Consider the following 12,653-nt stretch of genomic DNA (forward strand, 5'->3'; position numbering starts at 1 on the left):
ACGTAGCGAACTGTCCGCGCAGCAAACTGTTGACGTAGCGAACTGTCCGCGCAGCGAACTGTTGACGTAGCGAACTGTCCGCGCAGCGAACTGTCGACGTAGCGAACTGTCCGCGCAGCGAACTGTCGACGTAGCGAACTGTCCGCGTAGCGAACTGTCCGCGTAGCGAACTGTCGACGTAGCGAACTGTCCACGTAGCGAACTGTCCGCGTAGCGAACTGTCGACGCAGCGAACTGTCCGCGCAGCGAACTGTCCGCGCAGCGAACTGTCCGCGCAGCGAACTGTCCGCGCAGCGAACTGTCCGCGCAGCGAACTGTCCGCGCAGCGAACTGTCCGCGCAGCGAACTGTCCGCGCAGCGAACTGTCCGCGCAGCGAACTGTCCGCGCAGCGAACTGTCCGCGCAGCGAACTGTCCGCGCAGCGAACTGTCCGCGCAGCGAACTGTCCGCGCAGCGAACTGTCCGCGCAGCGAACTGTCCGCGCAGCGAACTGTCCGCGCAGCGAACTGTCCGCGCAGCGAACTGTCCGCGCAGCGAACTGTCCGCGCAGCGAACTGTCCGCGCAGCGAACTGTCCGCGCAGCGAACTGTCCGCGCAGCGAACTGTCCCCGTAGCGAACTGTTGACGTAGCGAACTGTCCACATCACGCGATTTTGGACGATTTTTGACCCCTCCCCCCCTCGTCACATGACGTCACAAAAAGTCAGACCCCCCCTCAAATATGACGTCACAAAGATCTGCCCCCCCCCCCCCCAAAAAAAAACATGCTTCAAATCGCTTTAAACTCTTGTCATTGTAGTGCGTATTTAATGTGGCGCTGCACTCTGATGTTGTAGGAGAAAACATTTATTAAAAAGTCGATTTAATTATCTTACTTGATACAGCTATCGTGCTGTGACGGTTCCACCTGAAGACGGAAGCTTGTGTTGCCTCCGAAACGTCGTGATTTTTATTTTATTTTACTTTTATTAATTAAATTTTTTACCTACGTGACTTTACCGAAAAAAACCTAAGAATATAAGTAGAACGTGTTGTCTATATTTATTTATAAAGTTGCAGCATTTTGATGTGACGTCACATTTCTCAACCCCGCCCCTCCCCCCTCGTCACACATCGTCACAAATGTCTGACACCCCCCCCCCTCCCAGGTGCGTGACGTCATTTATGGACGGCCCCTTACGCGATCTAACCCCCCCCAACCCCCCCCCCCCCTCAATCATCGATAACATTGGGAGCTAAAGTGTTAAACTGTTCTCTTAATACATTCCTCCTGCGGAGGGAGCTGGTAGGAACGTCGGGTTGCTCGGTCAATGGCCTGCAGGGTCAACGGCCAGGGCGTGGTGTACTCCGCAAATATGCCCGACTGTGAGGGCGGGCACAAGCCGGCGTGTGTAGGTTAAACGTTGAGTTTTATAAGGGCACCACGGGGTGACCAGCCCCTCCCCACCCAGCCCCACCCTCCCCACCCAACCCCACCCTCCCCACCCCACCCTCCCCACCCAGCCCCTCCCCACCCTCCCCACCCAGCCCCTCTCCACCTTCCCCACCCAGCCCCACCCTCCCCACCCAACCCCTCTCCACCCTCCCCACCCAACCCCACCCTCCCCACCCAGCCCCTCTCCACCCTCCCCACCCAGCCCCTCTCCACCCAGCCCCACCCCACCCTCCCCACCCAGCCCCTCCCTCCCCACCCAGCCCCACCCCTCCCTCCCCACCCAGCCCCTCTCCACCCAGCCCCACCCCACCCTCCCCACCCAGCCCCTCCCCACCCTCCCCACCCAGCCCCTCTCCACCCAGCCCCACCCCACCCTCCCCACCCAGCCCCTCCCCACCCTCCCCACCCAACCCCACCCTCCCCACCCAGCCCCTCTCCACCCTCCCCACCCAGCCCCTCTCCACCCAGCCCCACCCCACCCTCCCCACCCAGCCCCTCCCTCCCCACCCAGCCCCTCCCCACCCTCCCCACCCAGCCCCTCCCCACCCTCCCCACCCAGCCCCTCTCCACCTTCCCCACCCAGCCCCACCCTCCCCACCCAACCCCTCTCCACCCTCCCCACCCAACCCCACCCTCCCCACCCAGCCCCTCTCCACCCTCCCCACCCAGCCCCTCTCCACCCAGCCCCACCCCACCCTCCCCACCCAGCCCCTCCCTCCCCACCCAGCCCCACCCCTCCCTCCCCACCCAGCCCCTCCCTGCACGACGGACACAATAATCCCCTTGTGGGCTGGTGTAACCAGGAGGTTCCTACCAGTATAAATTGCATTGTGATTATCCGATGACGATACACACTCCCCCAACCCGATGCTTCAGAACTACAGGGAGTGAAGGAAGATGATGAAAACGCAGCACGTTCCATTTGTATATCACACGGCACCACCACCACCAACCAACAACATCAGCTTGTATCGGATGACGCGTTTATTGTTTTTTTTTGTACATTTTCAAAAAAAAAATTCGCGCTTCTCAATTTACATGAATTTTGTACAAGCCGTTTGACAATATAAGAAGTTTTTTTTTAATTTCATATACAGCAATGTCTTCTGAATCATTACACCCCACCCACCAACCCCTAAAAGCCCGATGATGATGATGTTGTTTATGACGATTGTTATTTACATTTTTTCTTTTGTATTACAAAAAAAAATAATGTTATTACGACCGCCTCCGAAAAGGTGCAAGACTTTTAAATTAAGCCCGGTTCCAAATGACGCTAGTCAGTATAAATCTATCGCCACAAACCAATGCCCTCATAGAGACATCTAAAACAAATACTTTCATTCAGCATTCAATCACGTTTTTGATTTGCCACGAAACCGTTGCAAATTGATACAAACACTTTATTTGCAATGTTTTTTTATTAGTTTATCCCAGTAAGACCGTGGCTTATTTTCATCTTTAAGACAAATCTTAACGTATAATAAAATCCGTAAGAGTAAGAGCTTTTAAATAATAATGCACGTTAAACACACAGAACCACTCTTTATATGCATGTGTCTTGAAAGAGAGAGAGGCTGGGTTTGAGGACCAGTCATCTCCTTTAGCCATGGCTCGAGAAAGACTCCGATCCTGAATCCCAGTCTCCTGGTTTTGACTTTCCCGACTCCGATCCTGAATCCCAGTCTCCGGGATTTGACTTTTCAGACTCCGATCCTGAATCCCAGTCTCCAGGATTTAACTTTTCTGACTGATCCTGAATCCATCTCCGGGATTTAATTTTCCAGACTCCGATCCAGAATCCCAGCCTCCTGGTTTTGACTTTCCCGACTCCGATCCTGAATCCCAGTCTCCGGGATTTTACTTTTCAGACTCCGATCCTGAATCAGTCTCCGGGATTTGACTTTTCAGACTCCGATCCTGAATCAGTCTCCTGCATTTGATTTTCCAGCCTCCGATCCTGAATCCCAGTCTCTGGGATTTGAGTCTCAAGAATCCGATCCTGAATCCCAGTCTCCGGAATTTGATTTTCCAGACTCCGATCCAGAATCCCACTCTCCTGGTTTTGAGTCTCAAGACTGATACTGAAACCGTGTTTTTCCTACACGGAAGTGCCAAACATCGAAACAGCTCAATGTAAAAAAAAACCCCACAAATTTACCAATTTTCCACCTGCACATCCGAGCCGCACCCACGGTATAGGTGCTGGTGCTTTTTTTCCCCACCGCTTATTTCCCGCTCCGATCCCAGAACCAAACCTTGATGCGCGCCAGGCGCTGTCAAGACATCTGAATCCGGCTCGGGGGGCCAAGCAGGGCCAGGCGGCAGTGTTAACCGTCGCCATCGTACATCGTGCGATCGGTCAGCACCAACCCGACTTGGCGTACCCACTAACCGTCTCGGGCTCCGATGCCGCACCGGGGGGCTCCCTTAAGGCCATGCGGGGAGGGCCGTGCGGCAGAGTCTGCCGCCGGCAACCCATAGAACGCGGCGGTCGTGCCGAGCGGTTATCTGCGGTTCGTCCTCGCAACCGCAACGGCGCCGCCACCACGTCTCTCCGAACAAGGTCAGCGCCGAGCTAACCCGCGCGGTCCGAGATTCAGCGGTGAACGGGGCCCCCCCGTCAAAACCCCGCGACCTGCAGCTGTCTCGGAGCGGGGGGGGGGGAGAGTTCACAGCTCGCCGTCTTGTGCAGCGGGAGAAGGGGGCGGGGAAAAACACGACCCCGGTGCCCGCCGAACCGGCTAGGCACGGGTCCCGGCACGGCTCGGTTGCGCAGTGGAAAAATACGTGGACCGACGCCCCTGTATGAACATGGGGGTGGTTATAGTCCTCTGTGTGCTTCGCCGCTGCCTGGCGAGAGAAGAGCTCCCGGCACGAGCAGGTCTCGTGCCGAGCGCTACGGCAGCCGTGTCCCACTCTCTAGCGCGGTGGACACACACGGAGATTCACGCGCGAACGCCTCCGTGCTGCTGTGTAGACCTACCCCCTCACCCCCACCACCACCACCACCACCACCTTCCCAATGTCTCAGGTTGCACCACTTACATCGGTTTGAACTCGTGAAACTTCATCTACATTACATATTTTACTGGTAGGAACACCTCCTGGTTACAGCAGCCCACAGGGGATTGTTGTGTCCGTCCGTCCGTCGTGCAGGGAGGGGCTGGGTGGGGAGGGGCTGGGTGAGGAGGGTGGGGAGGGGCTGGGTGGGGAGGGGCTGGGTGGGGAGGGTGGGGAGGGGCTGGGCGGGGTGGGGAGGGGCTGGGGAGGGGCTGGGTGGGGAGGGAGGGGCTGGGTGGTGGGTGGGAGTGGTGGTGCTGGGTGGGGAGGGGAGGGTGGGGAGGGGCTGGGTGGGGAGGGTGGGGAGGGGCTGGGTGGGGAGGGTGGGGCTGGGTGGGGGCTGGGTGGGGAGGGGCTGCTCACCCCGTGGTGCCCTTATAAAACTCAACGTTTAACCTACTCACGCCGGCTTGTGCCCGCCCTCACAGTCGGGCATATTTGCGGAATACACCACGCCCTGGCCGTTGACCCTGCAGGCCATTGACCGAGCAACCCAACGTTCCTACCAGCTCCCTCCGCAGCAGGACAATGTGTTTATACACAGAGTGATTTAGCTTTGCTTTCCTGCACCTCGCACATGCGATCGGCGTTTTCCGTTGTAAACTTTCGAGGCCCGGCGGCCCGGACCCCGGCACTCGTGACGATCATCCGCACTGATCGTGGGCCTTACCTAGGTCGACTTAGCCTCAAATTGAGTACCTGGTGCGGTGTATAAGCATTCCCTCCCCCCCCCTCCACCCCTACCTTACTGGACATCGGATTTCTCCGGGGATAAACAAAAAGATTCGTATATTCCGAAGCTCACGGAACCACGGTGGCGGGCGGCGGGGGGGGAGGTGGCGCGAAACGTCAGACGTGGTCGTGGCGCCGAACGACGCGAGCGAGAGAGAACCAAACACGGTACATTCGTCTTGATCATAACAACAGTCAACAACAGTCACGCGCACGCTTTACAAGGGCAAACGAGCTGCCCCCTTTGGATGTCAACGCAGGGGGGGGGGGGGGGGAGGTCATCGTCTGTAGATTTGAAAATGCCCCAGTAGAGAATCCTGTTGATGATAATCATCATAAAGTCACGTAGAAGGGAATAAAATAATAAAAATAAAACATAATAAAATGAAATTCTCACGACGTTTCGGCCACAACGCAAGCAGCCGTCCTCAGGTGAAGAACAGCTGTCTTTCCGACAGGTCTGTTCTTCACCTGAGGAGTGAGAATTATTTTATTATGTTCAATTTGTATTATTTTATTATTTCCCTTCTACGTGACTTTACCTAAAGAACCAAGAAGATGAATCCCTGCAGTCCACTTGATGCACCATTTCCTCCTAGCGAATCGGGCTTACAGCCCGCCCCCCCTCGATGCCCACCCATGGGGGAAGAGAGATTTGCAACCCATCTGTGCGGTGATCCACCGACCCTTGCTGCTGCCCCCACAGCTAACAGCTCAGCCCACGCGCAGCGGGTTCAGCGTTTCGTGACGCCTACCAGTTGCAGGATGGTGACTCCGTTCATTGCCGAATCTCGGACCGTTGCAAGCGGTCCGGCGTTAATGTGATTTAAAGACATTGCACTCCGCTGGCGCCAAACTGTGCCACACACACACTCCCGCACGGCATTGTGGGAGCCTCGGTACGTCTTCCTGCCTGAGGACGTACCGATTAAGTTATTTTAGTTTTTCTTCCGATGACGTACGTACGTACGTGTATGTACGTCATCGGAATGGGAAAGGGTTGGGAAAGGGTTACGTTCCAACTTATCCACGTTTGTCCGACAAACGTAACATTTTTCAGGTTACCCACCTCGTCAAGAAAAACGTGGGACAAATCGCGGCCACAGTCCGTTGGATGTGCTACGCACACCAATTTCATCATCGACGATGACGACGATGAAATTAACGACTACCCGAGTCTTTTAAAGTGTCTGAAGCGTGCATCCGAAAACGTGGGAAGTGCCCTCGTTAATATTAAATCGTTACAAACAAACGAAACAAAAACCTCGCTGCCGTCGAGTAAACCGACGGCAACGATAGCGGAGGGCGCAGGGCGGAGGGGCCTGACTCCGATAATAAAACGACAGCGTCACGGACGACTAAAGGAAGAAAAAAAAGCCACGTGGATAAGGCCGTGGGTTCGATCCCGACCCCCGACCCCGTTGTATATTTGGAGTTGCAGTGATTCTCTCTCTCTCTTTTTCTCCCCGTGGTCGTGTGGATTTCTCTCGGGGGGGGTCTCTGGCTTTATCCCTCTCCCACATCTAGAAGCAGCAGTATTTAGCTGCCGCTGTACGTTTCCACGCGGCGATGATGAGCCACTTCGCTGAGGATATCATTGAGGATATCATTTGTGACGGCCAGACACACAACTCAGTGGGCCTTGCAAGGTGGTGTCAAGTAAAAGTCAAAAACGAGAATCGGTTTTCCACTTTTTTCTGGCAACCAAACAGTCGTGTTAAGACGTTAAAACACGAAACCTTTTAACAGGAATCGCGTCTGCGTTAACCACAACACTTGCGGTCAGAATGCAAACAAAAAAACGCGCTCTGATAGTATATGATGCATTGTCTTTGAAACTGATTGGTCCAAAACCCTGCAGCCAACTATGGCTGCAGGGTTTTGGTAGTACATGTTGTTTATGCCATTGTGAAAATTCCGTCACAGTTCCTATGATTGCTGCTTTCATGGCTTTATTTTGGTGATTTCCAAAAGTGTATTGGTTTGGCCATGTTTGTTTGTTGTAGTACAGAGTTAGACTGATGGCCTTAATCTAAGTTGTCTTGTGGTTTTTGTTGTTGTTTGACTTGCATCCCACTGGGATTTTTGCACACAGCGTTGGTGTACGGTGCTTTTTTTCTGCAATATTTTGCTGTCTTTTCTTGGATTTTCTGTTTGCACTTAGTCACATATTCACTTTAAGATGTTTTTTGTTCATGTTTTTTTGTTTGTTGCGGTTGCACCCGATTCAAGAGCCGAATGGCTCACAGGGCTACACCTAATACATGAACTTGAACCAAAGACAGCTTTCTTTTGAGCCTCGTCCCAAACGGTGTTAGACCAGGGGAGAATATCTCATATTTTGGTACTGGCAAAGGAGGTCCCATGATGTAGATGCTCACCCCGAGCTCTCATTACTCTGACAGTGGCATTTTCTTTGTGCTGTGTACGCCTCTTGGCGTCCTCTGGTCTAACACCGTTTGAGACTAGGCTCAAAAGAAAGCTGTCTCTGGTGTGGACCAATCAGTTTCAATCAGACAATGCATCTACTATGAGAGTACGTTTTTGTTTGCATTCTGACCACAAGTCAAAGGTCGCAAACGGGTTTTGATTCCTTACCCGTACCCGGCCGCACCAGGGTCGCAAACGGGTACCCGTACTCGGCTGGGTACGGGTAGCCGGGTATTGGGTAGGGTACGGGTATCGGGTACCCGGTTGCGACCTCTGCTCCAAGTATCGTGGTTAACGCAGACACGATTCCTCGTAAAAAGGTTTCAGTTTGGTGTTTTAACATCTTAACACGACTGCTTCGTTGCCAGAAATAAGTATAACCCGTAAAAACAAAGTTTTTCACTATAAATCCTTTATATGTGTGGCGGCTAGAGTCCTCTCGTCCTCTGGCTTGAGATGGCTGCCACCTATGGGTCAGATGATTGCATTGCACCATTAAGCAATTGGTAAGTAAATATAATATTTTTGTCCTAAAAAGTGTAAAATTTTTGAAAAAAAATTTCCACGAACATCAATTGTCACGCACAACGAGTCTGTGTGCAAAATGTCAGCTCGATTGGATCACGGGAAGTGGGTTAAAAAACGACCGAAAGATTTGCACGGTCCCAAGCGTGCAAGCAAGCAAGTGAACTTAATATAAAGGATTTAAAAAGGGGAAAACCGATTCTCACATTTTGTTACTGGCAATGGCGCCCCCCCCCCCCACCCCGTGATGATAAAAGTAAAAAAGTAAAAACACTCAAATCGGCGGCGGGTCCTGCCCAAGCCCGGCTGACTACCCCGCAACGGGTCGAGACTAAAAAAGGAGCGGCAGCCCCCTAACGAGGGAAAGCGCACGGGGCAAGGGCGTCCGTCGCAGGCACGGAGGAGTGGCGACCAAGGCCGCCGGACCATAGCTGAGGACGGTGGTGACGGTGGTGGCGGCGGTGGTGGCGACGGTGGTGACGGTGGTGGCGGTGGTGGTGACGGTGGTGGTGGTGACGGTGGTGGTGACGGTGGTGGTGGTGGTGACGGTGGTGGCGGCGGTGGTGGCGACGGTGGTGACGGTGGTGGTGACGGTGGTGGTGGTGACGGTGGTGACGGTGGTGGCGGTGGTGATGGTGGCGGTGGTGACGGTGGTGGTGGTGGTGACGGTGGTGGCGACGGTGGTGGTGGTGGCGGTGGTGGCGACGGTGGTGACGGTGGTGGCGGTGGTGGTGACGGTGGCGGTGGTGATGGTGGTGATGGTGGCGGTGGTGACGGTGGTGGTGACGGTGGTGGCGGTGGTGACGGTTGTGGCGGTGGTGACGGTGGTGGCGGTGGTGGCGGTGTTGATGGTGGTGGCGGTGGTGGCGGTGGTGGCGGTGGTGACGGTGGTGGTGACGGTGGTGGCGGTGGTGGCGGTGGTGACGGTGGTGGCGGTGGTGACGGTGGTGACGGTGGCGGCGGTGGTGGCGGCGGTGGTGACGGTGGTGGCGACGGTGGTGACGGTGGTGGCGACGGTGGTGACGGTGGTGACGGTGGTGGCGGTGGTGGTGACGGTGGTGACGGTGGTGACGGTGGTGGCGGTGGTGGTGACGGTGGTGGTGGTGGTGACGGTGGTGGCGGTGGTGACGGTGGTGACGGTGGTGGCGGCAGCGATGGCAGCTGCGGTGCCGTGCATCGCCCCAGCAGCCACGGCGGACACCCCGCTCACTCGTGAACGTCCCAGATCTCGGACAGGAGGGGCGGAAGTTTTTTGTCCTGGAGGCGCAGCGCGAAGACCTGCTCCGAGTGGACGCTGCTCAACGTGCGCAGGGACACCAGCTTCATGAGCATGCGCGGGAACATCAGGTGATCCTACGGAGAGAAGGCAACAATCCCCCCCGCCACCCGTAAAGCCTCAACAGATTGATCATTGGTTGTTTTACCCTTCTATCTGGCAACAAAGCTGACTCGTTTTTTTTACTAGGAGTCATGTTTGCATAGACCACAATACCTGCGGTCGGAATGCAAACACAAAAACACAACTCTGAAAATGTATGCACTGTCCTTGAAGTTGATTGGTCTGCACCCGAGACAGCTTTCCTTAGAGCCTAGTCTCACATGGTGTTGGACCAGATGACGCCAAAAGGCGCACAACTCAAAGACAATGCACCATCAGAGTATGAGAGCTCGGGGTAAAGCATTTACACCATTGGAACCTCATTTGCCAGGCCGCCCTTTGTCTTCCCAGTGGCGATGTTTTGACGCACCGCACCAGGTACTCGTTTGAGGCCGAGTCGAACTAGGGGAGGCCCAGGACCGGTTCAGACGATCGTCACCGATGCGGGCCGTGAGCGGGAATCGAACTCGTGTCGGCGGGTTCGTAGCGCGGCGTAGCGCTAATCGCTACGCGACCTCTCCCCACGATGTACACGCACACACGCACATATACAAACACACAGATATAAAGATGCCCCATGCAGCCTTTAACAGACTATAAGTACAAAAACACGTACTTGTTGGGTAATGCTGATGCATGCTGGGTAGTTGTGGTACACGTTGGGTAATATTGATATGTTATCTGTAGCTGTGGTGCATCCTGGGTAGCCGTGGTTACATTTCTGGGTAATCAATGGTCGTGATGCATGCTGGGTAATTGCTATTGCCGCACGATGGGTATTGTCGAATCGCGGGTAGCCGTGTTGGGTGCTGGGTAGCAGTGGTGCATGTTGGGTAATATTGATGCATTATCTGTAGCTGTGGTGCATTCTGGGCAGTCGTGGTTCATTCTGGGTAATTACTCGTCTTGATGGATGCTGGGTAATTGCTACTGCAGCACGGTGGGTATTGGTAATGAATCGCGGGTAGCCGTGATGTGTGCTGGGTAGCAGTGGTGCATGCTGGGTAATCCCGATGCATTCTCAGCAGTTGCTGCGCACGCCGAGTTTTGCCGAAGCGTTCTGAGAAAATTGCTCATGCTGATGCATTATGGGGTACTACTGGTGCATGCTGGGTACCGTGGGTCGCTGGATGCAGGTGTACGCGTGCAAGGCATCCACGTATGGCTGTTGCAGCTTCTCCACCAGCTGGTGGTCCTGAACATTCGGGCGGTCTGCACACACACAGACACACACAAGAACAAAGATCCCCGTATAGCCTTAACAGACTGTTGGGGCAAGTGCTGTTAGCGAGTAGCACCTATGATCGGGGCCCACGCACACACACTCAAACATGCGCTCACAGACAAGCTCAAACACGCCCACGTGTGTACGCACGCAATCACCTGCTCGCTCGCTCGTACGCTCACACCGCTCGCCAAACCACTCGCTCACTCCCCCGCTCACTCCCTCCCTCACCCACCCACCAATCCACTCACTCACTCACCTGCTCACTCGCTCACCCACCCACCAATCCACTCACTCACTCACTCACCTACTCACTAGCCTCATCCACTCACTCACTCCTCACATGCTCACTCGCTCACCCACCCATCCACTCATTCACCCGCTCAATCGTGCACTCACCCCACAAACCACTCGCTCACCCACCCACCAATCCACTCACTCACTCACCTGCTCACTCGCTCACCCACCCACCAATCCACTCACTCACTCACCCTACTCACTCGCTCATCCCACTCACTCACTCACTCACATGCTCACTCGCTCACCCCACCCCATCCACTCATTCACCCGCTCAATCGTGCACTCACCCACAAAACCACTCGCTCACCCACCCACCAATCCACTCACTCACTCACTCACCTACTCACTCGCTCATCCACTCACTCACTCACATGCTCACTCGCTCATCCACTCACTCACTCACTCACATGCTCACTCGCTCACCCACCCATCCACTCATTCACCCCGCTCAATCGTGCACTCACCCACAAAACCACTCGCTCACCTCCTCACTCGCTCTCCCACCCACCAATCGCCGTGATTTAATTGATTTTATTTTATTCCCTACGTGACTTTACCGAAACAACCAAAGAGCATTGTGGGATGCTGTTCGCGTGAAGGACGCAACGTATAATGAAAGACTCATTATACGTTGCGTTGCTTTTAAACGACCCGCTGGTTTGCAGCCCGCGGCTGTGTGTTCCTCGCAGCGTTCGAGTTTTAATTCTTTCACGAAAAGAGGAAGTGCACCGCTCACACGCAATGACCTGGGGGGGGTCACCGGGGGGCTCCTACCTGCGGAGAAGATGTTGATGGCGATGAGCAGCGCGTACTCAGCATCGTCCAGTCGGACGGTCCTTCATGCCTTTCGAGAACTCAAAAATCGGGTCGATGAACTCGAACTGCAGGCCTGCGTGGTGAGCGCACCGCCAATTAGCACGGCCCATAGACTCGCGCAGAGACCCATAGACTCACATAGACCCATAGACTCACACAGAGACCCATAGACTCACGCAGAGACCCATAAACTCACACAGAGACCCATAGACTCACACAGAGACCCATAGACTCACACAGAGACCCATAAACTCACACAAAGACCCATAGACTCACTCACACAGAGACCCATAGACTCACACAGAGACCCATAGACTCACACAGAGACCCATAGACTCACACAGAGACCCATAGACTCACACAGAGACCCATAGACTCACACAGAGACCCACAGACTCACACAGAGACCCATAGACTCACACAGAGACCCATAGACTCACACAGAGACCCATAGACTCACGCAGAGACCCATAAACTCACACAGAGACCCATAGACTCACATAGACCCATAGACTCACATAGACTCACACAGAGACCCATAAACTCACACAAAGACCCATAGACTCACTCACACAGAGACCCACAGACTCGCACAGAGACCCATAGTTTGCTGTCCTTCCCCCGCACCTCCGATTAGTGCAGCTTGCGACGTGTACACATGCGTACGGACCTGCCCGGGCAAAGTCGTCCTTGTTGTAGGTGAAGTCCTTGAGGAACATGATGCTGTCTGCCTCCTTGTTTGTACCGCC

The 12,653-nt window shown here is 54.7% G+C and overlaps 1 protein-coding gene across 1 annotated transcript in view; it reads right to left on the minus strand.

Annotated features, from left to right (window-relative positions):
* Positions 1-4,808: 4,808 nt before the first annotated feature.
* The window catches only part of LOC144951904 (oxysterols receptor LXR-alpha-like), a 40,493-nt gene continuing 32,648 nt past the window's right edge, over positions 4,809-12,653 (minus strand). The window contains 5 exon segments of the mRNA XM_078882249.1: positions 4,809-9,538; positions 10,681-10,775; positions 11,863-11,920; positions 11,922-11,977; positions 12,575-12,638. Of these exon segments, the coding sequence (XP_078738375.1) occupies positions 9,392-9,538; positions 10,681-10,775; positions 11,863-11,920; positions 11,922-11,977; positions 12,575-12,638 (420 nt within the window). The 3' untranslated portion in view covers positions 4,809-9,391.

The sequence above is a fragment of the Lampetra fluviatilis genome, chromosome 64, assembly GCF_964198595.1.
Source record: "Lampetra fluviatilis chromosome 64, kcLamFluv1.1, whole genome shotgun sequence".
Classification (NCBI taxonomy): Eukaryota; Metazoa; Chordata; class Hyperoartia; order Petromyzontiformes; family Petromyzontidae; genus Lampetra; species Lampetra fluviatilis.